Here is a 27521-nt window from a genome sequence, read left to right on the forward strand (position 1 = left end):
ACAGCTGGAGGGCCGCCAGTTTGAGACCCCCTGGTTTAGATCTACTTCAGCTCAAACTGTAGTGGTTAGGTGTTTGGCAGTGAGATAGTGGGTGAGGCTTTAATATATAATTTCATCAATATTCTAATTTCTCACAGTCTGTATCAGTATATAATAACTCCTGTTGGAGCTGCACGATTCTGGATAAAATGAGAATCACAATTTGTTTGTTTAGAACAGGGGTCTCCGAACTGCGGCCCGAGGGCCAGATGTGGCCCTTTGCTAGCCTTTATCTGGCCCTTGGGGCACAATTCCTCCCACTGACATGAGGCACTATTCCTCCCATTGACACCAACAATGGGGCACTATATTATCCACTGATACCAATGATGGGATACTATTCCTCCTACTAACAGGGGGAATACTCCTCTTCCTATTGACCACCAACCCTGAGGCCATATTTGTTCTCACTGATGCCGGGCCTGTGACATTTTCTTCCCTTGCTGGCCCCAATCCGGCCCTCCTAAAGTCTGAAGGGCAATAAAGTGGCCCTTTGTTTTGAAAAGTTTGGAGACCCCTAGCTTATAATAAAGATCATGATTCTTGTGGCGTAACATCTTTCACATTATACAAAAAAATTGGTCTAACTTTACTGGTTTTTTTTTTTTTTTTTTTTTTATTCATTGAAGTGTATTTTTTCCCCCTAAAAAAAGGACCACTGCGCAAATACAGCGTGTGATATAAAAAATTGCAACAACCGCCATTTTATTCTCTAGGATCTCTGCTAAAGAAATATATAAAATGTTTGGGGGTTCTAAGTAATTTGACAGCAAAAAATACTTATTTTAACTTGTAAGCAACAAGTGTCAGAAATAGGCTTAGGGGTAGATTCACATACAATTAGATCGGCGCAGCGTATGTGAGATACGCTACGCCGCTGTAACTTACTTTTGGCTGCTTTGAATCCTCAAAGATTTTGCGCCGTAAGTTACGGCAGCGTAGTGTATCTCTGGCGGTGGAATTCAAATCGGCGATTAGGGGGCGTGTTTCATTTAAATGAAGCGCGTCCCCGCGCCGAATGAACTGCGCATGCTCCGTTTCTAAATTTCCCGCCGTGCATTGCGCTAAATGACGTCGCTAGGACGTCATTTTTTATAACTTAGACGTGAGTTACGTCCATCCCGATTCACGGACGACTTGCGCAAAAAAAAAAAAAACTTCAAATTTCGACGCGGGAACGACGGCCATACTTAACATGGCAAGTCTAACTATGCGCCGCAAAATACCAGCTTTAACTATACGCCGAAAAAAGCCGACAAGAGACGACGTAAGAGAATGCGACGGCCGCGCGTACGTCCGTGGATCGACGGAAATAGCTAATTTGCATACCCGACGCGGAAAACGACGGGAACTCCACCCAGCGGACGCCGAAGTATTGCATCTACGATCCGAAGGCGTACGAAGCCGTACGCCTGTCGGATCGAACCCAGATGCCGTTGTATCTTGGTTTGAGGATTTAAACTAAAGATACGACGCGGGTAATTTGAAAGTACGCCGGCGTATCAGTAGATACGCCGGCGTACTCGCTCTGAGGATCTGGCCCTTAGTCTTTAACCACTTCCCACCCGCCCGACGACTTTTACGGCCTCCAGTCACTGGGGGGCGCGCGCGCGTGCACGCCCACCGCGTCATTCAGGTGCCGATGCGCGTGCTTGGCGGCCGCGATGTCACAGAGACGGGGACATGGATCTCTGTGTGTTAACGTCCTGTCAGGGAGAGGAGACCGATGGTTTGTCCCTTGTATATAGGGATAACCATCGGTCACCTCCCCCAGTCAGTCCCCTCCCCCCACAGTAAGAATCACCTAGCAGGGCACACATTAACCCTTCCTCGTCCCCTAGTGTTAACCCCTTCCATGCCAGTCACATTTATACAGTAATCAGTGCATATCTATAGCACTGTTCGCTGTATAAATGTGAAAGGTCCCAAAAAATGTGTCAAAAGTGTCCGATGTGTCTGCCGTAAGATCGCAGTCCTGACAAAAATCACAGATCGCCGCCATTACTAGTTAAAAAAAAAAAAAATGTCATAATTCTATCCCCTATTTTGTAGGTGCTATAACGTTTGCGCAAACCAATCACTATACGCTTATTGCGATTTTTATTTTTACCAAAAATATGTAGAAGAATACACAGTAATGCAAGGCTTTCTCCCTGGTGTGGAGTGTCGTGCTCGCCCCCTCCCTTGAACTACAGGAGTGTCAGGACGCCCACTAACACACAGCGCTTTTCTCTATCTGCAATGTAGAGAGCGTTCTGACTCTCCCGTAGTCCAAGGGAGGGGGCGAGCACGACACTCCACACCAGGGAGAAAGCCTTGCATTACTGTGTGGAGTTACAGACAGAAGAACAGGAAGTGAGGATTTCTCAGAAGAAATAAGGACATTTAAAAGCAAAATGGAAGGATGAGGTAAGTGAAGGAGGACAGCACTAAGGTAAAGGAAGCTATTTATGGGGAAAAAAATTACCTTTACAATGCTCAGTATTGCCATACGTTGACCATGTTTAGAAAGTTCTGTTGTTATGGATATGACTGTATTTGCTGCATTCAGAATGTACCTTGACATACCCTTTATTGTGTCAGTCAAAAATGCTTGTTACTGACAGTAGTGGTTTCCGTTTCCGGGGGGAGTGGCTTGAGCATGGAGGAGTGAGGCGGCGTGTGAGGAGCTCCTAGCGGGATCACCGCATGCACCCGACAGAAGACCGACCGACAGTGAGCACTGGAAACAAGCAGAGCCTTCACCTCAGAGCGCCGATCCCAGTGTCAGTGACGTGCGGCCGCACGCTGTTTCGCCGCGCTGCAGCCGACGAATGCAAGCCAGCTGAGTTGAGTGGCGGGGAGCGGAGCAAGACAGAGCGTCTACTGCAGAGTGCCTGCTCTTGTACTTACTCTGGTGAGCAGGCTCTGTAGCGGCTCTGTGGCGGCGTACGGGGGGGCCGGTGCTGAAGAGCGGAGCGTCTACGGAGCGTCTACATCAGACAAGCGGGACAGTACTGGTACATGTCGCGCCGTGGAAGGAGACCCGGAAGGAGTTCACGAGCATCAAGCACCCCAGCACACTCCTACATTACCCGCTATCTCAGGGCTCAGACGGACGCGACGCTGCAGTCACTGGAGGACACCAGGGAAAGAAGCAGCAGCACGAAAGACCCCTCAGGGATGGCTGTTGCAGGAAATGCTGTGAAGGGTAGACGGGACTCTATAATTGAGGTAATATCTGCTGCACCAGCGGTATCTTCTATGCTGTATAAAGGTATGCCTAAGGGGGGAGATCCCCCCACTGAAGTTGTGGTAAACAGGATGGGGGAGGGGACGACAAGTCTGGAGAATAGTAACAAGGTCCCACAAACCCAGGAGAATAAGGTACAAGAGACTATATCAGATATGGAGCAGCTTAGAGCACTTATTCAGGCGCTCCCCACAAAGGAGGATATACAGACTCTAACTAAAACTATTATAAATACACTAAGAGAGGAGATAGAAGAAGTGCGCGCAGGTGTGGAAAGGGGCGAACAGAAAATAACAAATTTAGAAGTGCAAAACAGTAAATTAGAGCACAGACTATTGAATATGGAAGAAAAGCTCATGAGACAGCACCAACAGATGGCTGCGTTACAACTACACAGTGAGGAGGCTGAGGATAGAAGCAGACGAAATAATATCCGCATTAAGGGGGTTCCTGAGAACTTGGAAGGCCCGGCCCTGAGAGAGGCTGCCACGACCATATTCAATGTAATTTTGAATAGACCTGCCGATACACCAATCGAACTGGATCGGGTTCATAAAGTCCCTACTTTTCGCCTTCCCTCCCAAGGGGGCCCTAGAGATGTGGTCTGTAGAGTACACTTCTTCAGGGTAAAGGAAGACATTATGCGGGCGGCCTGGAAGGAGGGAGTGGTAAAATGGGAGGGTGGGGACATTCAGGTTTATCCAGATCTTTGCAGGCTTACAAAATGGAGAAGACGCTTGTTAAAACCTCTCTTGGACTATATTCGCCTTAAAGAAGCCACGTATCGATGGGGATATCCTTTGGCAGTAATTATAAAAAAAGAAGGGCAGAACTTTAGCTTAAGGTCCCCTGCTCAACTACAAGAATTATTCCGGTTTCTGGGTGCTGAGCCTATAGAAGTGCCGAACTGGCTAGAGTCACCCATAATGATGGATAGATATTAAACTGACAAAGGGGACGTTTTGTTATCTAGGAAATATAAGAACAGAGCTCCCATAGAGTAAGAAGAGGAAAATGGACAGTTTTTTTTTTTTTTTTTTGGTATCTCATCCCTACATGGGTCTCATATAGGTTTATGGGGAGAGGGCCCGGACTTGAATGCCTCTCGTCTCGGGGGTTTTTCTCTCTTTTTTTTTTTTTTTTTTTTTTCTCCCCTGTGTGTTTTTCTTTTTTCGGAGGAGGAGTGGAGTGATGGGTTAAATATACACTGAATGATATATAAAATAAGGGGGCTGTGTTAGAAGTGTATAGGCAAAGAATATATATAGTATATATAAGCTATACAAAGGCTGGCAAAACGAATGGCGCATATACTTGCATATATTGCATATATTCCTATTTTTTTTTTTTTTTTTTTTTTGGTGGTTTCTTGTTGTCGGCATGAGGTATCTGATATATGGAGGTTATATATATCATGGACCGATATAAGGAGGTTATGCATATTATGTACCATATATATAAAGGAGTGACAGAGGGGTAGGAATAAATGTCTGTATGAGAGAGATAGGATTGCTCCACCCCTCCACCCTTTTTTTTTTATTTTATTTTTTTTCTCCAGCAGAGGGGAAGGGAGGGAGTAGAGGGAAGGAGAAGGGTGGAAGGGAAAGGGAGAGGGAGAATAAAATTGCAGATACATTTCCCTATTGGGGAGAATAGGTAGAAGAATAAAATGCCCTCTTGGAGGCCCAATAAAAGGGTGGGGGGAAGGGGGGGGCAAGAGGTGTTTCTTCTTTGTAGTGGGGTGGGAGTTGTGGGGGGGGGTGGGTAGTATCTTTTTTTTTTTTTTTTTAGGGGGGATGGATCCCTGATATTTTAGGGAGGGTAAAAAGGGGGGGCATAAGGGTTATTAAGGAGGGGAGGGGTAAATAGTAAAGATGGGGTCACAAATAATGGGCACATATAGTAAAGTCATCACAGACATTAAAACTGACTGCAATCGTGGTCACAATAATAAGTGGGGTGTATTCCCACCTTTTTTTTTTTTTTTCGGGGTCCCATGCTTTTTTTTTTTTTTAAGGGGTATGATAATTTTATCACTTTATACACGATTACACGAATATGGAAGTGTGGTTATTGGGGAAATAGAAGTATTAGGTGGGGAATAAGGGGGGGAGGGAAAGGGCCAAGGGGGGCAAGAGTAGGGTGGGAAATGGAAATAAAAACTCAAAAAGATTAGCTACCAGGGGCTGGTAAACAAAATTCACCTTCTCTCTTCTTTTTTTTTTTTTTTTTTTTTTTTTTTAAGCATACCCCCGATATATGTTTAAGAGGTTCAAGAAAAGAAAATAGGGCTTGTATATTGAACAGTTGAATGGATTATTGAATAATTGTATAATGTATGTAGATGTTGGGGAGATGTGCATAGAAGTTTGTATGTATAAGAAGGAGGACGCAGATACGCTAGAAGTCTCCCCTTACCCTAAATATGCTAAAGAAGGAAGTCTGTTTTTTTCTTTTTTGGTGATATGTAGAAGTGTAGTGGGTTGCTATTGGGGTCCGGGAACGGTCGGGAGGGGTGAGGTACAATTTTGTGGGGGTGAGGGGAGAGGAAGGGAGGAAAGTTAGCATTTTTTTTTTGTTTGTTTTTTTTTTTTTTTCCTCAGGAATCTCCCTCCATCCCTCCCTTCTCTCTCCCTCCTTTTTTTTTTTTTTTTTTTTTTGGTGTCCAAAAGATTGGGAGATATCTCCCAGTGGAGCTATCTCCAAGGGAGAACGCCTGGAATAAGGGGGTGATTCTGAAGCGGAGGTGAAGGGATATAGGACAAAGTTAACACTAGGGCAATGTGAAATGACTAATGGGGTGCATGTGGGATAACGCAGGGGAGCTCTGGACTCGCTACCCCCGCTCTCTTCTGCACATACATTCTCCCCACTAAAAACGCTTCTCCTCCAATTGGAGGTGAACCGGAAGCGTTAAATAAAGGGATAGGGATTTTTTCTCTGGTCCCTTTTTTTTTTTTTTTTTTTTTTTTTTTTTTTTTTTTGCTGTCCCCTCCGCGCCTGCGGTGTCTGGCCCCCAATATTAGGGGAGACACGAGAGGGGAGCGGAAGGGTAAATACTCGGGCACTTGGACGAGTGACTAGTTCTCGAGGTACGGGGGAAAGGGAGGGGGGTTTCCTTTTTTTTTTTTTTTTTTTCCTCTTCTTTTTTTTCTTTTTTGGTCTGTCTCTCTCCCCCTTTTCTCCCCCTTGCACCGTAGTTTTATTTTTTACTACTGGACCCCTTTGTGAGGTATACCAGATTAGAAAGGCGATAAAATGGACATAATAAATTTTACATCATATAACGTCAAGGGCCTGAACAGCCCCGAAAAACGTACTAAATTAATGGCAGAACTCAGTAGAATCAAAGCTCAAGTAATCTTTTTACAAGAGACACATTTCAGAAGAGATAAAATGCCAAAACTAGGCAATCAAAGATATCCGACAGTGTACCATGGTGCCTCTCAAACATCCAAAGCGAATGGGGTGGCAATTATGCTCTCAAAACAAATGAATTGGAAAGAATCAAACGTAATTACGGACGACGTAGGAAGGATGTTAATAGTGATAGGAGAATTAGGGAATCAAAAAGTTACTCTGGTGAATTTGTATTTACCCAATGAGGATCCTATACCTACACTGGAAAAATACTTGGAAGTGGTACAACAAAACAAGGAAGGATTTCTAATTTTGGGAGGCGATCTAAATATAGCGCTGGACCCAGCAATAGACGTGTCAAAGGGAGTATCTCATATATCTAATACAAAACTACGTAAAGCAAGGCGTCTACTGAAAGATACACAGATAATAGACAGCTGGAGGATAATGCATGCCTATGACAAGGATTATAGTTTCTTTTCCGCAAAGCATAAGACATATACACAAGGTTAGACTATATTTTTTTAGACCAGAACATTCTTTCTAGGCTACGAGATGCAAAAATAGGATCTTTCACAATATCTGACCACGCGCCAACCAATTGTAGCATAGAATGGGGTGAGAGAGGCCCACGAGAATGGAATTGGAGAGTCAATGAGACACTCTTAAAAGATCCGGAATATGAGAAACAGATAGCCCAGGAACTTGATAATTTCTTCTCTACTAACGACCTGGATGAAACACTGCCTATGAGTTTATGGGAGACACATAAATGCTATTTGAGAGGAGTGCTTATATCATTGGGGGCACACAGAAAACGTACTCAGAATGCTAAACTCGATAGTCTGCTGGGGGAAATCCAATCGCTGGAAACGGCACACAAGAAACTACAGTCGCACCAGATAGGAGAGAAATTGGCGGGATTGCGGGAAAAACTAAATCTTATGTTAACGGATAAAGCAAAAGCTACATTGAATAGGTGTAAAAGAACTTATTATGAATATGGGAATAAACCCAGCAGACTATTGGCAAATGCACTCAGAGACACGAGAGCCCGTAACCAGATTGAGAAGATTAAAACACAGGGGAATGGGATGGTGAGCTCTACACAACAAATAGCGGAAGCATTTAGAGAGTATTACTCAAACCTATATAGTTTAGAAAAGCAGTGTTTAAGACCAGACCTTTTGGAAAGAGAAGAAGCTATCAAGGAATACTTAGTGTCCTCAGAAATGCCAAGGATACCCAAAGAAAGTGCAGAGAAGATAGACGGCCCGATTACAGTAGAAGAATTTATGGGAGCACTGGGCGCCCTAAAAGCGGGAAAGGCGCCAGGTCCCGACGGATATACACTGCGATATTATAAGATCTTCGCGGAAAAACTGGCACCTAGGTACATAGCGGCATTTAACTCGATCCGCGATGGTCAGAGGATGCCGGCAGAAACCCTGCTGGCTGAGATTGTAGTGATCCCCAAGGAAGGGAAAGACCCTGCCCAGTGCTCCAGCTATCGGCCAATATCTTTGTTGGATGTTGATTTAAAGATTCTAGCAAAGATTTTGGCCGATAGAATACTAACATATATCCCGTTATTGATACATCCTGACCAAGTGGGGTTTACCCCAGGCAGAGAGGGCAGAGAAAACACTCAAAGGGTAATAAGTACAATATACCTCGCCCAACAACGCCAGAAGCCTGCAGTCCTGATATCCGCGGATGCAGAAAAAGCGTTCGATAGGGTGGAATGGGGGTATTTAAAAGCAATGTTATCACATATTGGCTTGGGAAAGGGGGTACAGAATTGGGTCACAAGCCTATACTCCTGCCCATCGGCAAGAGTCAGAGTAAATGGGAAAAAATCAGACCCCTTCCCTATTCACAATGGTACCCGGCAGGGTTGCCCGTTATCCCCAATCATATTTGTACTTTCGTTGGAGCCTTTCTTAAGAATTATAAGAGCAAATAATGATATACGGGGGATCCGGGTAGGGGAGGTGGACTATAAGGTGGCAGCATATGCCGATGATCTACTGTTCACATTAACATCCCCGATAACATCGCTTCCATGCTTATTAGCTGAAATTAAAAGATACGGAAAAATTTCCAATTTTAAAGTTAATTATAACAAATCAGAAGCAATGGGAGTTGAGGTGGACAGTGGATTGCGGCAACAACTAGCTAGTAATTTCCCTTTTAGATGGACGGAATCCCATGTAGAATATTTAGGGACAAAAATACCAAGAAACTTGGGTAGGCTTTGTGAACTAAATTTTCTACCCCTATTAAAACAAATAAAACTAGACCTACTAAGGTGGGACAAAGAAATCTTTTCATGGTTTGGCCGAATAAACATAGTTAAAATGAACATTATGCCTAGACTACTCTATTTATTTCAGACCCTCCCAATAACACTCTCGAGGGGATTCCTGAAAGATTTAAGCTCTAAATTTACGAAGTTCATATGGGCAGGAAAACCGGCCAGAGTTCGGAGGAACATACTGATCTTATCCAAAGAAAAAGGAGGAGTGGGCCTACCCGATCCTATGGGGTATTACGAGGCTTCTCACCTGGTACGAGTTGTGGACTGGTGCCTACACCAGACAAACAAACCCTGGGTAAACCTGGAACAAGAAGTTAGCAATATCCCCATAGAAGGAATGGCGTGGCTGGATATGAATAAGATATCTCAGTCTGCAAAGAAACATCCCATGATAAAGGCCACACTTAGAGTTACCAGAAGGATAGGTATGAAATCGAATCTTGTGAAGTGTATTGGCCCTATGACACCAATTCTGGGAAACCCGAGCTTTGAGCCAGGTATCAGAGATCGACAGTTTAAAAACTTAAGACGGAAGGGAGTCAGTAGGCTGATACACTTCATAAGAGAAAATCATGTAATGCAGAGTGAAGATTTAGAGATGGCATACGGAGAAGATATAGACAGTTGGAGACGGAATCAATTAAGAACGTTTCTAGGCTCTCTAAAGATCCGGGAGGCAGAGATAGGAAGCCTCTCCAAATTTGAGGAAATCTGTTTAAAAAAAGAACCAATGAGACATACGCTGTCTTATATGTATAAAATATTGACTGAAGTTAACGCCCCACAAGAGCTCGTCTTTATGCAGGCATGGGAAAAGGATTTGGGCATCAAGTTTACTGAGACACAGAAAAATAAGATTTTTGCATTCACACATAAGGCCTCAATTGCATCTAGGTACCAGGAGGGGGGGTACAAAGTCCTGACAAGGTGGTATAGGACACCATCAATATTAAACCGGCTCTTCCCTAATACGTCTAAAGTCTGTTGGAGATGCCAGAAGGAAGAGGGCACTATGGTACACATATTTTGGGACTGTCGGGTGATAAGAGAATTCTGGGAGATGGTCTCGGAGACGGTCCTGGAAATTACCGGGATTGACCTGGGACATAGACCCGCAGCGTTCTTGTTACTCGACATTCCCATAACAATGGAAAAATATAAACAATCCCTAATACGCCATTTGATAACTGCTGCGAAGGCCTGTATACCAATTTTATGGAAGAACACCTCGTCCCCAACTAAATCGCAATGGATAAGTAGAATAAATGAGATACAGATGATGGAGAACCTCACAATGGGAATACAGGAACGAGAGGAGACCTATTGGAGGGTATGGACCCCATATAGGGAATATAGGGAGCGGAGCGGATAGGGGGGGAAGAGGGGAGAGACTACGGCCGACTTTTTTTTTTTTTTTTTTTTGGTTTTGTTTTGTATGTATTTAGTTTTTTCTTTTTATTTTAGTTGTGGGAAGGGGGGGGGGGAGGGTAGGGAGGGTGATTAATAATTTGGGAGGCAACAGGACACCTCTCTGAGGAAGGTAAAAGAAGAACGTGGGCATATACAAGAGAGGAGACCGGGGCTGTTGAAGGGGGACCAGAAGGGGTACAGGAGGCCGCAATATAGAGTATAAGAAATGTTAAGATAAGGAGTGCAATGTATGATGTAATGATAAGCTGTACCTAGTCTGACTTGTATGTAGAAAACATATATAAAATAAAGAATTGTAAAAAAAAAAAAAATGCTTGTTACTGTAGTCTGTGTCTTTTTTCTCAATAAAAAAAGTTGAACAGAAAAATTGTACCTTTACAACCCCTTTAAGTGGTTAAATTGACCTCATTTGCAGAATGAAGTTCATCCCTTTAATAAGGTAAATGAACAGAAAGATACAATGTTTCTTTTTGTCTCTCTTTCAGCACTGAGCAATGTTGTTGATAAATTTTGTGGCTATTTTTTATCTTATTTTTTTGACAGCTGTGAGCAGGGAACTTCTCTGCACTTGTTATAATGAATTGTGGAAATGGCAGATTAAAGCGGGAGTTCACCCGAAAAAAAAATTTTAACATTAGATTGGGCCTAATTACGGGAAGCAGAATCGGGTGTTTTGATTAAAATCAATGCAGTACTTACCTTTTTTGAGATAGATGTTCTCCCGCCGCTTCCGGGTATGATCTTCGGGACTGGGCGTTCCTATTTTGATTGACAGCCTTCCGATGGTCGCATACAGCGCGTCACGAGTTGCCGAACGTCGGTGCGTCGCTATACGGCGCCTGCGCACCGACGTTCGGCCACTTTCGGAAACTGGTGACGCGCTGTATGCGACGGTTGGAAGGCTGTCAATCAAATAGGAACGCCCAGTCCCGCAGCCCATACCCGGAAGCGGCAGGAGAACATCTATCTCAAAAAAGGTAAGTACTGTATTGATTTTGATCAAAACACCCGATTGTGCTTCCCGTAATTAGACCCAATCTAATACCGTATTTTCCGGCGTATAAGACGACTCGGCGTATAAGACGACCCCCTAATTTTCCAGCCGAAATGTTGGTTTTGGGATATACTCACCGTATAAGACTACCCCCTTTCCTACTAGTCATGCCTCGCCTCACGGTGCCACCATTACATGCCAGACTGTGCCACTACATGCCAGACTGTGCCCCATTACATGACCAGACTGTGCCCCATTACATGACCAGACTGTGCCCCATTACATGACCAGACTGTGCCCCATTACATGACCAGACTGTGCCCCATTACATGACCAGACTGTGCCCCATTACATGACCAGACTGTGCCCCATTACATCCGTGCCCCATTACATGACCAGACTGTGCCCCATTACATCCGTGCCCCATTACATGACCAGTCGGGGGTCGTCTTATATGCCGTGTAACCTAACATCTTACCTTACCAGAATCGCTGCCGTACGATTTTTCAAAAGCCGCGCCTCCGACGTCTTCTGTTCCGTGATAGGCGGAACATTCAGCTTCCCAGGAGGCACTGTGTTCAGTGTTCGCCTATCACGGAGGCCCTCTCGTCCGAGGACGAGAGGGCCTCCGTGATAGGCGGACACTAAACACAGGACGAGAGGCCCTCCGTGATAGGCGGACACTGAACGCAGTGCCTCCTGGGAAGCTGATTGTTTCCGCCTATCACGGAACAGAAGACGTCGGAGGCGCGGCTTATGAAAAATCGTACGGCCGCGATTCTGGTAAGGTAAGATGTTAGGTTACCGGCGTATACGACGACCCCCGACTTTTAAGAAGATTTTAAGGGGTTAGAAAGTCGTCTTATACGCCGGAAAATACGGTAATAATATTGATTTATTGGGTGAACCTCCACTTTAAGATCGTGTGGGGAGTTGAATTCGACATCACAATTTTTTATTTTTAACGATTAATCGCGCAGCTCTAACTCCTGTCATCTATTTCTTCCTCTCTTACCTAGATGGACTATTACCTATTCTGCATGGTTTATGAGGCACCACAGCTATGGGCAGGAAACAACCAAGGACTAGTACATGTGTACGAAAGCCAAGGAGGGACATTCCAGCACCTGCGGGTACTGGAAATTACACTTTATTATCAGTATATTGTGGAGGGAGATCTGATTAATTACTTCATAGAATCATTGTAATGAATGTTATCTGCTAGAAATGGAAACCAGTAGGCAGAACCTTCAGATTAGGCTGAGAACAACAGCAGGTGAACAGTGTCCGGGTTGTGGGATCTTCACAACAATCCAAGGTTACATTCCAGAAAGCAAAAATCAGTGTAACAAACGGAGGACAGAACAAGATCTGAGCCTGTGTAACAAGCCAAGGTCAGAATATAGATAGCGAAGATCGGAGTCCATGTAACAATCTCAGATCAGAACCCGGACAGTAAAGTTTAGAGTTTATGTAAGAATCCCTATAATCAGGCAATAAATTATCTTCATAATAATTCCTCACTGCATCACCAGAATCAATACATAATCATGTATCAAGTGCAAATTAAATTCCACATATGTGAATAAAGATGCTGACGAAACCATACATAAAAATAATTTTAAAAAAATTAAATAAAGTCCAACACACCTTTTGCTTTCGATGTGTCCTTATTTAACCACTTAAGACCCGGACCTTTTAGGCAGGTAAAGGACCTGGGCAGTTTTTGCGATTCGGCACTGCGTCGCTTTAAAGCGGAGTTCCGGCCACAATTTCACTTTTTAAATATAAATACCCCTGTAATACACAAGCTTAATGTATTATAGTAAAGTTAGTCTGTAAACTAAGGTCCATTTTGTTAGGTTGTTGCAGCATTTAGACACTTTATAAAATAGAAATTGACTGGGGCCATCTTAAGTGTGGGCATCATGAAGCCAGACTGTATGACTTCCTGGATTTCAGCCTTGCAGATCTAGCACATGCTCAGTGCTGCACAAGCAGTGTCAGATCAGGTTTCAGCACCTGTGCTGTCCAAGTCACATGATTCTTTGAGCATTAAGCACCTAGGTGCAGGAAGTGGGACGATTAACTATTCTGCCTAGCAACAACACTTTGAAAAAAAAAAAAAAGGACTAATGACATTTTTTTAAAACTACTGATGTAATGTTATATTTATGGGTGGAACTCCACTTTAACTGACAATTGCGCGGTCCAAGGTTCCACTGTATAGGAAAGTATAGCTCACTGACAACGGCGTTCCTCTCCTCCTTACACTATTCACAGATGCATCCAACGTCTTGCATCCCTGGCTCTGCCCCTTACGCGTTACAATATAGGTGTAACAGACACATTGCAGGGAAAATTTGCTTTTGGATTTTTTTTTTTTATTATTATTATGTATGGGTCTTGCCATCATCTTTATTCACATATGTGAAATTGTGTCTGCACTTGATATATGTTTATGTATTGATTCTGGGGGTGCACCGTGGAATTATTATGAAGATATTTTCTGCTTGGTGTGTGGCACACTAGTAAATTCCAGCGGCAGCTCAGTTTTTACAATAAATTGAGGTTGTCGTTAATGTATATAATTGCTTTAAATATTAATTTGATTTAGGGGTTTCATACTGACTAGAACAACTAGTGTGGTGTGTGCAGGGGCAATTGTATTTGTTTGTTTTTTTTGTATCCAAACTAAGTGGACTTTAAAGTACATCTAAACCCAAAACCAAAAATGTATTATATTGCAGCTTTTTGTGTCCTTAGATGTGGTGGCTGCATTTGTTTTATATTTTCAGGCTTTTTCTTCCTTTTTTATTTTAACCAGGTAATTCTGCAAAAAAATCCAATTTCATTCACACTTCCTACACTTATTCTTCCGCTGTATTTATTCAGGGAGCCATGATTGTCACATAGGCTGGAATACAGCCATGCCTACCTTTGTTCATATCCATTAAATGGGGGTTTTACAGAATGAAGATAAGATTATTTTATGCTACCAGTGCCACTCAATCAGGAATTGACAAGCATACTGCATTTCTGGTAAGATCGACAGATATATGTATGTATTTTTTTTGTTTTGTACGCTCTGAAAATGTTCTTAGCCTGAAAAAATGAAAACTAATGCAGTTACTACTTCTAACGATTAATTAGCATTTTTGCTTTTGGGTTTAGCTATCTTTAACTGGCCAAAGACTGTGATTGGGCAAACAAGGAGACACAGGAGAAACCACTAAAGAGATCGGGTATAAAAGAATCTATGACGCACACAAACGCTCTTAAACAGTTGCCAGAAAAAATTGCAGAACTGGTAGGTCAGGGTGCAGTCCAAAAGAGACTTGGGTTTCAAGACATTCATTTATGTATGTTGACTGTGTAGAACAAGGGTCTTCAAACTATGGCCCTCCAGTTGTTCAGGAACTACAATTCCCATCATGCCCAGTCATGTCTGTGAATGTCAGAGTTTTACAATGCCTCATGGGATGTGTAGTTCCGCAACAGCTGGAGGGCCGTAGTTTTGAGGATCCCTGGTGTAGAAAGTCCATCCACACTTGTGGTCTGCTTGGAGTTTGTATGTTCCGTATTGGTTTTCCAGTACCTTCCCACAGCCCAACAAAAACATGCTAGTAATGTATTCAGCCTCCTACAGAATATATAGCAACTCTTTGAGTAAAATAAAATAGACCGTTGTTTCTAAGTACTGGTTCGTATTGTCTTCCAACACATTCTGATTTCTGGGCTTTCAGTTTAAGGGCCCTTTCACACGGGCGCGTCCGTGTATGGGCTCCGTTTTGCTCAGCAGGGATCGCTCCGTCGATCCCCGCTGAGCAGGCGGATGACAGGTCTGTCTCTGCACACTGTGCAGGGACCGACCTGTCAGAGCGCCGCTCTCTATGGGATTTGGGATGAAGACTGACCATAGAGTCCATTTTCATCCGATCCGATCCGCCAGATGGATGGAAAATAGGGTTTCCATCCGTCACACTTTGGCGGGTCGGATGTCAGCGGACATGTTACCGCTCCATAGAGGTGCACAGAGTGTCCTTTCAGGTCTGCCTAAAAAACTGACAGGCGTCCTGAACGGTCTGCCCATGTGAAAGGGGGGCTAAGGCAGAACTGGTTAGATCAGCATGCTTTTGGAAGCATCCTGGATCTTCACCTGTGATTCTGGAATTGGGTAAAACTTGCCAGCTTGGAGGCAATCTGAGGCTGGTTAAATCCCCGTACACACTGTCCGAATATCGGCCACAGTCAGCTGCTATAGTAGAAACCGGCCGACGTTCAGCCCTGGTGTACAGCTGCTTGTCCGACAGAAGCCAATCTCAGAACTGGCTTCTATCGAATAAGTATGCTGGAAAACTAGCAGCCGATCAGCATTTGCAGCCAATGGCTGCTAGCGATGATGTGTTCTGGCGGGGGGGGTCCACCTCTCAGAACACTGGGGCAGGGGGTGCATAGTTGGTGCAGTGACCTCTCAGTTTCTTTTTTTTTTCTTTTTCGTTCAGCATGGTGTATACCAGGCTTTAGACACAATCTTGACTTATACTTGTGTATTAAAGGTACTGATCATTCAGGTGATATGTATAATTATATAGGTGACCCTCCTTGTATTCTCCTACTAATCCCCTTTTCCTTTTTTTTTTTTTTGTGTGTTTTTCTGCCTCTTGTGGTCACCTTATCCTCCTGTATATTACCGCTATTTTACTCCTCTTATCTATTTTATTCATTCATGTATTTGTCTATATCCATCTTTTACTAATTCTCCTCCCTCCATCCCCTTTCATCATCCCCTTTTTTTTCTCTGTCACCTTCCTCTCTTTACTCTCCCTCTTTCATTCATCCTCCTCCATTCATCCTCCTCATTTTACTTCTTCCTTCTTCCTTTTCTTCTTCGTCTTTCTTCCTCTTTCTGTCTGTCTCTTTCGTTCTTTTCCTCATTCTTGTTCTCTTCCTATTTCTCTTATTTCTTCCTCTTCCTCCTCCTTCCTCTTCCTCTTTCTCTTTTTTCCTCTTCATCTTCCTCCTATTCCTCTTTCTTCCGCTTCCTCCCGCTTCCTCTTTCTTGCGCTCCCTCTTTCTTGCGCTCCCTCTTTCTTGCGCTCCCTCTTTCTTGCGCTTCCTCTTTCTTGCGCTTCCTCTTTCTTGCGCTTCCTCTTTCTTGCGCTTCCTCTTTCTTCCGCTTCCTCTTTCTTCCTCTTCCTCTTTTTTTCCGCTTCCTCTTTTTTTTCCGCTTCCTCTTTTTTTCCGCTTCCTCTTTTTTTCCGCTTCCTCTTTTTTTCCGCTTCCTCTTTCTGACGCTTCCTCTTTCTGACGCTTCCTATTTTTTCCTCTTTCTTGTCCTCTTCATCTTTCTTCCCCCTTTCTTCCTCTTCCTCTCTTCTCTTTCTCTCCCATCCTTCTTCTGTTTTTTGGTCCTTATTTTCACCTGTCGTCTTCTTTTTTTATTCTTGTCTGTCACATCCCTGCTCTTGTCTCTCTCTCTCTCTCCCTCTCCCTCTCCCTCTCTCTCTCTCTCTCTCTCTCTCCCTCTCCCTCTCCCTCTCCCTCCCTCCCTCCCTCTCTCCCTCCCATCAGTGTTTTGATGTAGGTCACACTTCACAGATCACAGGTATCTGTCACTCTGCAGGTACCCTCTACACAACTTCCACTGATAGAACCATGAAGGTGAGTGAGCAAAGTAGTAGGCACATGTAATGTGGATCTACAGTGCGTGCAGTCTGTGTGTGGAAATTAATAATTTAAAATGTTTTGAGCTGGCTATACGCTGTATAAATTCCGGCCAATTCTTGATGAACTGCACACAATTTGCTTTGTTGGTGGTGCTGCTGTTCCTCTTTCGAGCAAAAGAGCCAGGCAAAAAATTGTGTAATGAAATTGGAACTAAAGATTTTTATTTAATTTTTTTCCCCCTAGAAATAAATTACAAATCCAATAACCAGGTCATTTTAAGGGGGACCTCCATATGAAGGTGTTAATGTTACAGATACAAGTACAGTACTCCCATACTTCTGCCTTTTACCAATCACTCATTGGTCTGTACCAGTAATGGCGAACCTTGGCACTCCAAACATTTTGGAACCACATTTCCCATGATGCTCAACTACACTGCAGAGTACATGAGCATCATGGGAAATGTAGTTCCAAAACATCCGGGGTGCCAAGGTTCGCCATTACTGGTCTATACACTCAGTTTTATAATCCAATCAGCTTGTAGAATACATCAGTAAATAACAGTGAGATGGTGGTAATGTTAAGCATTGAAATTACTTTGATTCTTTTTATGCAGTTGTGGTTTTAAAGTGAACTAGTAAGTAAAATTTGTAATTTTGTAGACCCGCACCACACCTGCAGGCTGCTTTGCAGTGAGACGGGGGGCACATAGAAAACAATTGTTTTTATGTGCCTTAGTGGTGACCAGTGTGGAAAAACACCAGTATCACCCGTGTGAACGAGCCCTTAATCACAGCTTGGGCAGATACCATATTGAACTTGTGATGCAAAGGGCTCCACCAGGTGACAGACATCAGTCTGAACACTAACCGAGTTATTGGAGGACATCACAAAAAGATACTTTTGAGGTTTCTAGTTCCTTAACCCCCGGACCATATTGCTGGTCAAAGACCAGAGCACTTTTTGCGATTCAGCACTGCGTCGCTTTAACTGACAATTGCGCGGTCGTGCGACATGGCTTCCAAACAAAATTGGCGTCCTTTTTTCCCCACAAATAGAGCTTTCTTTTGGTGGTATTTGATCACCTCTGCGGTTTTTAGCTTTTGCGCTATAAACAAAAATAGAGCGACAATTTTGAAAAAAAATAATATTTTTTACTTTTTGCTATAATAAATAGCCCCCAAAAATATATAAAAAAACGTTTTTTTCCTCAGTTTAGGCAGATACGTATTCCTCTACATATTTTTCGTAAAAAAAATTGCAATAAGCGTTTATTGATTGGTTTGCGCAAAAGTTATAGCGTTTACAAAATAGGGGGTATTTTTATGGCATTTTTATTAATATATTTTTTTTTACTAGTAATGGCGACGATCAGTGATTTTTTTTTCGGTACTGCGACATTATTTGCGGACACTTTTGACAGATTTTTGGGACCATTGGCATTTTTATAGCGATCAGTGCATTGCAAATGCATTGAATTACTATAAAAATGCCACTTGCAGTGAAGGGGTTAACACTAGGGGGCGAGGAAGGGGTTAAGTATGTTCCCTGGGTGTGTTCTAACTGTAGGAGGGGGGGTGGACTCACTAGGGGACATGACTGATCTTCTGTTCATACATTGTATGAACAGAAGATCAGCATTTCTCTCCCTGACAGGACCGGGAGCTGTGTGTTTACACACACAGGTCCCCGCTCTGTAACGAGCGATCGCGTGTGCCCGGCGGCGATCGCACCCGCACACGACGTATAGCTACGGGCTCTCGCGCAGGGGAGCAAGTAGTTAAAGTGGACCTTCAGTAATTTTTCTCAACTTTCTATCTATTAAATCTTCTGCCCTTGTTGTTTTTACTTTGAATAGTAAAAAAAAAATTCTGCCAGTAAATATCTTATATAGCTCACCTCCTGTTTCTTGTCTGGTCCTTAGCCTAGGCTTATGACATCATGCACAGCTCTCTAACTCTTGTGAGAGTTTGCCAGTAAGGGAGGGGGGGGGGGGTGAGTCATATGGCCAATGAGAGCTGCAGAGCTGGAGGTGTGTGTCTGTGTAAATCCAGGAAGTGAACAGGCAGAAGCTTCAGCCGCCCACAGTTAAAATGGTTGCAGCCAGACTCGGTGGAGGGAGATTTCTGCAGCATATTTGGCAAGTATAGAATTCGAGTGTATATAAAAAATAATATGCAAAGTAGTTGGAGTGAGGCTTCAGAATGGCAAAGATGTGTTTCTTACAAATTGTGTGCGCAGATTTTGGTTCCTCTTTAAGAACTACCTGGACCAGCTTTAGCCATCAACATTGTGCTTTCTACTTCCAGGTCCACATTCCTACTGACCCTCCACGCACACTGTGCACACTGGGACATAACAACGTGGTCAATGGGGTAAGTCTTTTGTTTCAAAAAGGAACATTTAGAAAACTACTTATTTAAATGTATTATTGTAATGTATTTTTTTTTTTTTTAATCAAGAAACAAGTTTATTGAGATGTCATCCTCAGTTACAAACACTGGCCCGGATTTAGAAACAAGATACAATGGCGTATCTCTGAGTGCGGTCGGTCGTATCTATGCGCCTGATTCAGAGAATCAGTTACACATAGATCTCCCTAAGATACGACCGGCGTAAGTATCTTAGGCTGCATTTTTACGCTGGCCGCTAGGTGGCGCTTCCGTATAGTTACGCGAGAAATATGCTAATTAGGTATTTACGCCGATTCAGAAACGTACGTCCCGCCGGCGCATTTTTTTACGTCGTTTACGTTACGCTTTTTTTGGCGTATAGTTACCCCTGCTATATGAGGCATAGCCTCAAACATTTTACGTCGTTTGCGTAAGTCGTTTGCGAATATCGCTTTGCGTAAGTTACGTTCACGTCGATACCAATGAGGCTTTGCGGCGTAATTTCGAGCATGCGCAGTGGGATTTTTTCACGAACGGCGCATGCGCCGTTCACAAAAAAACGTCAAGTACGCGGGGTCAAGTGAAATTTATATAAAACACGCCCACAACATCCCCATTTGAATTAGGCGGGCTTACGCCGCCACACATGCGTTACGCCGCCGTAACTAAGGGCGCAAGTTCTTTCTGCATACGGAACTTGCGACCTAATTTACGGTCCGCAGTAAGATGCGCTTATCTTTCTGAATCCAGGCCACTGAATACAAATAAAGTACATTGTAATGTTTGTAATATTTACCTGAATACTGTAAAATTTTGAATGTGAACTTCTCACTTGATGGTCATTCCATATTGGACTACTATTTTGGAAACTATTAACATGTTGGATTGTCATCCTGTTTGTCAATGTCTGCGACTAGCAGCTCTACATGAGAATCTGGCAGGTCCTAATTGTTGGTTAAAGGGGTTGTAAAGGATTTTTTCCCCCCTAAATAGCTTCCTTTACCTTAGTGCAGTCCTCCTTCACTTACCTCATCCTTCCATTTTGCTTTTAAATGTCCTTATTTCTTCTGAGAAATCCTCACTTCCTGTTCTTCTGTCTGTAACTCACCACCGTAATGCGAGGCTTTCTCCCTGGTGTGGAGAACGCCTCTTGAGGGGGGAGGGGGCGAGCAGGAGTGTCAGGACGCCCACTAACACACAGCTCCTTTCTCTATCTGCAAAGTAGAGAGTGTCCTGACTTGCCTGCTCGCCCCCTCCCCCCTCAAGAGGCTTTCTCCACACCAGGGAGAAAGCCTCGCATTACTGCGTGGAGTTACAGACAGAAGAACAGGAAGTGAGGATTTCTCAGAAGAAATAAGGACATTTAAATGCAAAATGGAAGGATGAGGTAAGTGAAGGAGGACTGCACTAAGGTAAAGGAAGCCATTTAGGAAAAAAAATGGTACCTTTACAACCCCTTTAATTCCATAAGGAATGGGGCTTATGGGAAGCGGGAGGGGTCAAAATTGAAGGGCAGGGGTCTGACCCCCATCCTAAAACTTCACCAGCTGCCACTGCCCCTGGGGGGGCTGTAATACCTTGTATATATGAGGCAGTCTGTTGCGTTTTAGTAAGCATAGCCTGTAAATGATCAGTTTTTGGAAGAAACGTTTATTCTCAGCTGGCTGTAACGCTAATTGCTGTGAAATGGATTGGGACGCTCACCATGCCCTTCTTGTATCATCTGTGGGATAGGCAATATAATTGGCCTCTGTTCTTTGCAGCTCTGATAATATAACGTTTTTTCCCAAGACTTTGTTTCAGTTTTGATGAAATGAATGCATTTTATGAACTGTCCTCTTATATACGCCTTGGAGGCATCCCACACCACTTCCAGCTCTGCCGTATCCACATTATGTACCAAGAATTAAGAATTAAGTTAACAAATCTACAATCGGATCTGGGAATAAAGAGAGCCACAAATGATTGCGCTTCCAGCGTATCTGTCTAGGATAATCAGAGATAATCATTTAAAGACGCAGACACAGGTTATGCTGCTTGTCAGGAAGTGCTCAATCCTGTAGTCTGCCATCAGGACCGATCCTAGGGTCACAGACGCCTGGGTGCAGAAATATTTCTGGCGCCCCCACATGGTCAGAGACTGCAGACATAGTACAGGAGATGGTCAGAGACCATAGTACAGGAGATGGTCAGAGACTACAGACATAGTACAGGAGATGGTCAGAGACTGCAGACATAGTACAGGAGATGGTCAGAGACTGCAGACATAGTACAGGAGATGGTCAGAGACTGCAGACATAGTACAGGAGATGGTCCGAGACTGCAGACATAGTACAGGAGATAGTCAGAGACTGCAGACATAGTACAGGAGATGGTCAGAGACTGCAGACATAGTACAGGAGATGGTCAGAGACTGCAGACATAGTACAGGAGATGGTCAGAGACTGCAGACATAGTACAGGAGATGGTCAGAGACTGCAGAAATGATACAAGAGATGGTCAGAGACTGCAGATATAATACAGGATATGGTCAGAGACTGAATATATAGTACAGGAGATGGTTGGAGACTGCAGACATGATACTGGAGATGGTCAGAGACTGCAGACATGATACAAGAGATGGTCAGACTGCAGACATAGTACAGGAGATGGTCAGAGACTGCAGACATAGTACAGGAGATGGTCAGAGACTGCAGACATAGTACAGGAGATGGTCAGAGACTGCAGACATAGTACAGGAGATGATCAGAGACTGCAGACATGATACAAGAGATGGTCAGAGACTGCAGACATAGTACAGGAGATGGTCAGAGACTGCAGACATAGTACAGGAGATGGTTAGAGACTGCAGACATAGTACAGGAGATGGGCAGAGACTGCAGACATGATACAAGAGATGGTCAGAGACTGCAGATGTAATACAAGATATGGTCAGAGACTGCAGACATAGTACAGGAGATGATCAGAGACTGCAGACATGATACAAGAGATGGTCAGAGACTGCAGACATAGTACAGGAGATGGTCAGAGACTGCAGACATAGTACAGGAGATGGTCAGAGACTGCATACATAGTACAGGAGATGGTCAGAGACTGCAGACATAGTACAGGAGATGGTCAGAGACTGCAGACATAGTACAGGAGATGGTCAGAGACTGCAGACATAGTACAGGAGATGGTCAGAGACTGCAGACATAGTACAGGAGATGGTCAGACTGCAAATATAATACAGGCTATGGTCAGAGACTCCAGACATATTACAGAAGATGCTCAGAGAATGCAGACATACTACAGGAGATGGTCAGAGACTGCAGACATGATACAGGAGATGGTCAGAGACTGCAGACATAGTACAGGAGATGGTCAGAGACTGCAGACATAGTACAGGAGATGGTCAGAGACTGCAGACATAGTACAGGAGATGGTCAGAGACTGCAGACATAGTACAGGAGATGGTCAGAGACTGCAGACATAGTACAGGAGATGGTTAGACTGCAAATATAATACAAGAGATGGTCAGACTGCAAATATAATACAGGCTATGGTCAGAGACTCCAGACATATTACAGAAGATGCTCAGAGAATGCAGACATACTACAGGAGATGCTCAAAGACTGCCACTATGGTCTCCGGCTGCTTCGCTCTCCTCCTCTGACAGGAGGAGGGAGGGAGGATGGACTTGGGCAGGAAACACAGCGGCGGTGGCGGCACTGTCTCTCCTCCTCTGATCCGCTCCTGTCAGTTGTCGGTGGAGAGAGCTGCCTCTGGAAGAGGAGAAGGAGGCGGAAGGGGAGCACTCTGGCGCTTCAGCGCCCCCCACCTCTGTGGCACCTGGGCGCGCTGCACCCCGTGCACCTGCCCAGGATCGGCCCTGTCTGCCATGATCCAGAATATCGCACATGACTTGGTTCTTTAGTAGGAGTGAAAATGAGGATTCTGTTATGAGCTTGCACCATTGGATTTGCTTATTTTTTTGCCATTCCACACTTTTTTTTTTTTCACTTCTGTAACCCATTCTCATTGTCTTCTTTTCTTCTTTCACAGGTCAGTGCGAATGGCGCCACTGTGGCTGCGGCTTCTGGAGAGCAAACCGTGGAGATCTGGAGGTTTCCAGAATAAAACCTTTTGCCTCTTCTTGTTCTTATGTCTCGTGATTGTACTATATATACTATAGTTGGGTGTGTGGTCAATGCAAAAGAGACAAGTTTGTTACCATTTAGAGATAAGCTTATCATGCCATGCAGGGCCGTCTTTAATATTGATGGGACCCTAGGCAAACATTTTCTTGGGCCCCTTAAGGGGAAGCTGCTTTGGGACCTTCAACAATGACTGGGCCCGGGGCACCTTCCCCCTTCTGCCCCGTGTCGAAGACGGCCCTGATGCCATGATATGCCTTTTTATCTGATGGATACCATTTAAACCAGAATAACCACCAGTAAGAAGCCTGTTTAACCACTTAAGACCCGGACCATTATGCAGGAAAGGACCTGGCCCTTTTTTGCGATTCGGCACTGCGTCGCTTTAACTGACAATTGCGCGGCCGTGCGATGTGGCTCTCTTTGTTTTTCCTATAAATAAAGCTTTCTTTTGGTGGTATTTGATCACCTCTGCGGTTTTTATTTTTTGCGCTATAAACAAAAATAGAGCAAGAAATTTGAAAAAAATTCTATATTTTTTGCTATAATAAATATCCCCAAAAAATATATAAAAAAACTTTTTTTTCCTCAGTTTAGGCCGATACGTATACTTCTACATATTTTTGGTAAAAAAAATCGCAATAAGCGTTTGGTTTGCAAAAGTTATAGCGTTTACAAAATAGGGGATAGTTTTATGGCATTGTTATTAATATATATTGTTTTACTAGTAATGGCGGCGATCAGCGATTTTTTTTCGTGACTGCGACATAACGGCGGACACATCAGATAACTTTTGACACATTTTTGGCACCATTTGTCATTTTCACAGTGAAAAGTGCTATGAAAATGCACTGATTACTGTGAAAATGACAATGGCATTGAAGGGGTTAACCACTAGGGGGCGCTAAGGGGTTAACTGTTTCCTAGGGAGTGATTCTTGCTGTAGGGGGGTGTGGCTGGACGTGTGACGTCACTGATCGTCGTTCTCTATAACAGGGAACAGACGATCAGTGACAAGGTTTGTTTACACTCGCCTCTCCCCGTTCTTCAGCTCCTGTGACCCGATCGCGGGACAGCGGCAGCGATCGGGTCCCACAGGCGCGGTCACGGAGCTTTGGACCGGGTCACGAGCATGCCCCACGTCTGGGCACTTAAAGGGCAACGTGCCTGTGCCCAGTCGTGCCATTCTGCCGATGTATATCGGCGTTAGGCGGTCCTCAAGTGGTTAATATCGTCTTCCCACAATCCCCTGCATTGCAGAAATCAGGCTGACATTAGGAATGCCAGTGTGACCCAAAAGACCAATCACAACTTGGTAAAAGAAAAATCTTTAGTAGGAAACATACATTCCACATAAATAATTCTGCTACTGAAATCAGTATGTGCTGTAAATTGCCTCCAGCATTGCTTCTGTTTCTTCTTGCTGAATGCTGCTGTTTTGCTGAAGCCCGGAACCCCTGAGCAGCAGTATATCTTTAGACTGGGGTAGGCAACCTCTGCACTCCAGCCGTAGTAAAACTACAAATCCCATCATGCCTGCGATTGTCAGGTTCTTGCAATGTCTCATGGGATTGGTAGTTTCAAAACAGCTGCAGGGCCAAGGTTGCCTACCCCTGCTTTAGACTGTCAGCAGATTGGCCTCTAGTGGTTCTGATTTTTGGCACAATGCCATAAATAGAGAGCAACTGAGCATGTGCAGAGCAGTGTGAGACCGTGTATTACTAGATTTCAGCACTTATTTTTGATGTTTTTACATTTTACGGTTTTAATTTTTTTTCGTTCTAAACAAATAAAGTGCGACAATTTAAAAAAATATATATATATCTTATTTTTTGCAATAATAAATATCCAATAAAAAAGTGTCAAAAACAAATGTATTCCTCAGTTTAGGCCGGTATTTATTCTACATATTTTTGGTAAAAAAAAATCACAATAAGCGTTTATTGATTGGTTTGCGCAAAAGTTATAGCATCTACAAAATAGGGGATAGATGGATGGCATTTTTATTTTATTTTACTAGTAATGACGACGATCAGCGATTTTCAGCGAGACTGTGACATTGCGGCAGACGGATCGGACACTTTTGAGACTTTTTGGGACCAGTGACATTATTACAGTGGTCAGAGCTAAAAATAGCCACTGATCACTGTATAAATGACACTGGCAGGGAAGGGGTGCTTTTTAACTGTGGGGGGGGTGGACTGACTGGGAGTACAGAGAGGTCGCTGTTCATAATCACTAGGAACAGATGATCACACAGTACTCCCCTGACAGAACGGGAATCTGCTTTGTTTACATAGGCAGATCCCCGCTCTGTCTCTCTGAGGAGCGATCGAGAGTGGCCGGCAGGTGCCCCGCGCCCGCAGTGTCTCGTGCACGAAACGACGTATGGGTACGTTGTTTCGCGCAGTGGGGCTGCTCTGCCCGCCGTATACATTCGGTGGGCGGTCCTTAAGTGATTAAGCAGTAGTACAAAAAACAGTCACTTCCAGCGCTAATAGGTCTTCCAAGTGCGGACTGACAACTCATGGGGCCCCCAGGCAATAGGAGATTATGGGGCCCTTCAGGCAACAGGAGATTATGGGGCCCCCAGGCAGTAGATTATGGGGCCACACAGTATACACAGAGAATACACATACTGGAAAGGCGGGGCAGCTATAATCTTGGGATTTTTAAACCAAAAGGATGTCGGTAAGGGACATTTCAGGGACAGATGGGGAAAAAAACATAAGTCCATATTCTGAGTAAGGATACGATGGAGTATCTCAGGATACTCCATCGTATCTCTCTTTTTTGGCCCGCGTATCTATGCGACTGATTCTTAGAATCATTTTCGCATAGATACACTTAAGATCCGCCATCTGTAAGTCACTTACACTGTCGGATCTTAAATGTAATTACTCCGCCCGCCGCTAGATGGCGTTTACGTTCAGGTCTCATTTGTTTATGCAAATGAGCCTGATACGCCGATTCCCGAACGAATTCGCGTCGCGTAACCGTCGCTAATGTCGTTTGCGTAAGCGTAAACTTACCTCTGCTGTATGAGGGGTAAGTTTACGCAAGTCCCACGTAGGCCATGTTAAGTATGGCGTCGTGTCCGCGTCGTGTTTTTCCGTCGGCTACGTCGTTTCCCTAAGTCGTTCTTGAATACGACTTTACGTCAATGACGCACACGTCGGCGCCATTGACGTTTTACGCCGAGAACTGGAGCATGCGCACTGGGCTATTTTAAGCCCGGCGCATGCGCAGTTCGTTAGAATCGGGGGCGCGCTTAATTTAAATAGAAGCCGCCCCCTTGGAGATGCGCGTGGCTACGCCGGGCCATTTACACTCCGCCGCCCCAAACTACGGAGCAAGTGTTTGGGGAATACAGCACTTGCTCCTGTAGGTTGGGGCGGCAGAGTGTAAATGGCTTACGCGCCGCCCGCGGGAAATCTAGGAGAATATGGGCCATAGATTTTTACATATTGTCCCTGGTTTTACTGAGGCTGGCAGCCCTGATGGGGCCCCCTAGTGGCATGGGGCCCTCGGGCAGTGCCCGAATGGTCAGTCCGCCCCTGGGCATAACAGATAAAATGGTGGTGTTAAAGGTATATATGGTACCCCAAAGCTAGGTGGATGCCGCCTTCCTCAGATGGGGTAATCCGAAAGGAACTACAAGAAAAACGGAAATGGAAGGAGCGCACACCTAGTGCATTACCAGAGATAATTTAATAAGAAGAAATTTTTATGTAAAAGTGGGTACTTGCAAAATGCAACTGACAAAAGGCCATAAACACAGTGCATGGACATGCACAGAACACGGGGTACAGCTAACGTGTTTCGGAGGCGCACCCCCTTCCTCAGAGCTAGGCCTATAGCTTTGATAAGGATAAAAAGTGATTACTGCGCTAAAAAAATACTAGATATATACAATTAAAGTGAGCTGCAACAAATATGTGATATA

General features: G+C 44.1%; 1 protein-coding gene across 4 annotated transcripts in view; it reads left to right on the forward strand.

Moving 5' to 3' along the window:
• Positions 1-23579, forward strand: part of FBXW9 (F-box and WD repeat domain containing 9) — a 44941-nt gene extending 21362 nt beyond the window's left edge. For 3 of the 4 annotated variants that reach the window (XM_040346561.1, XM_040346560.1, XM_040346562.1), the window contains exons 8-11: positions 12396-12509; positions 16951-17040; positions 19356-19421; positions 23484-23579. In XM_040346561.1, coding sequence (XP_040202495.1) covers positions 12396-12509; positions 16951-17040; positions 19356-19421; positions 23484-23558 — 345 coding nt within the window. In that variant the 3' untranslated portion in view covers positions 23559-23579. Of the gene's footprint in view, positions 1-12395; positions 12510-14271; positions 14394-16950; positions 17041-19355; positions 19422-23483 lie in introns of those variants that run through there. The other variant, XM_040346563.1, reaches the window with a different exon arrangement.
• Positions 23580-27521: the final 3942 nt, after the last annotated feature.

This window comes from Rana temporaria, chromosome 3, assembly GCF_905171775.1.
Source record: "Rana temporaria chromosome 3, aRanTem1.1, whole genome shotgun sequence".
Taxonomy (NCBI): Eukaryota; Metazoa; Chordata; class Amphibia; order Anura; family Ranidae; genus Rana; species Rana temporaria.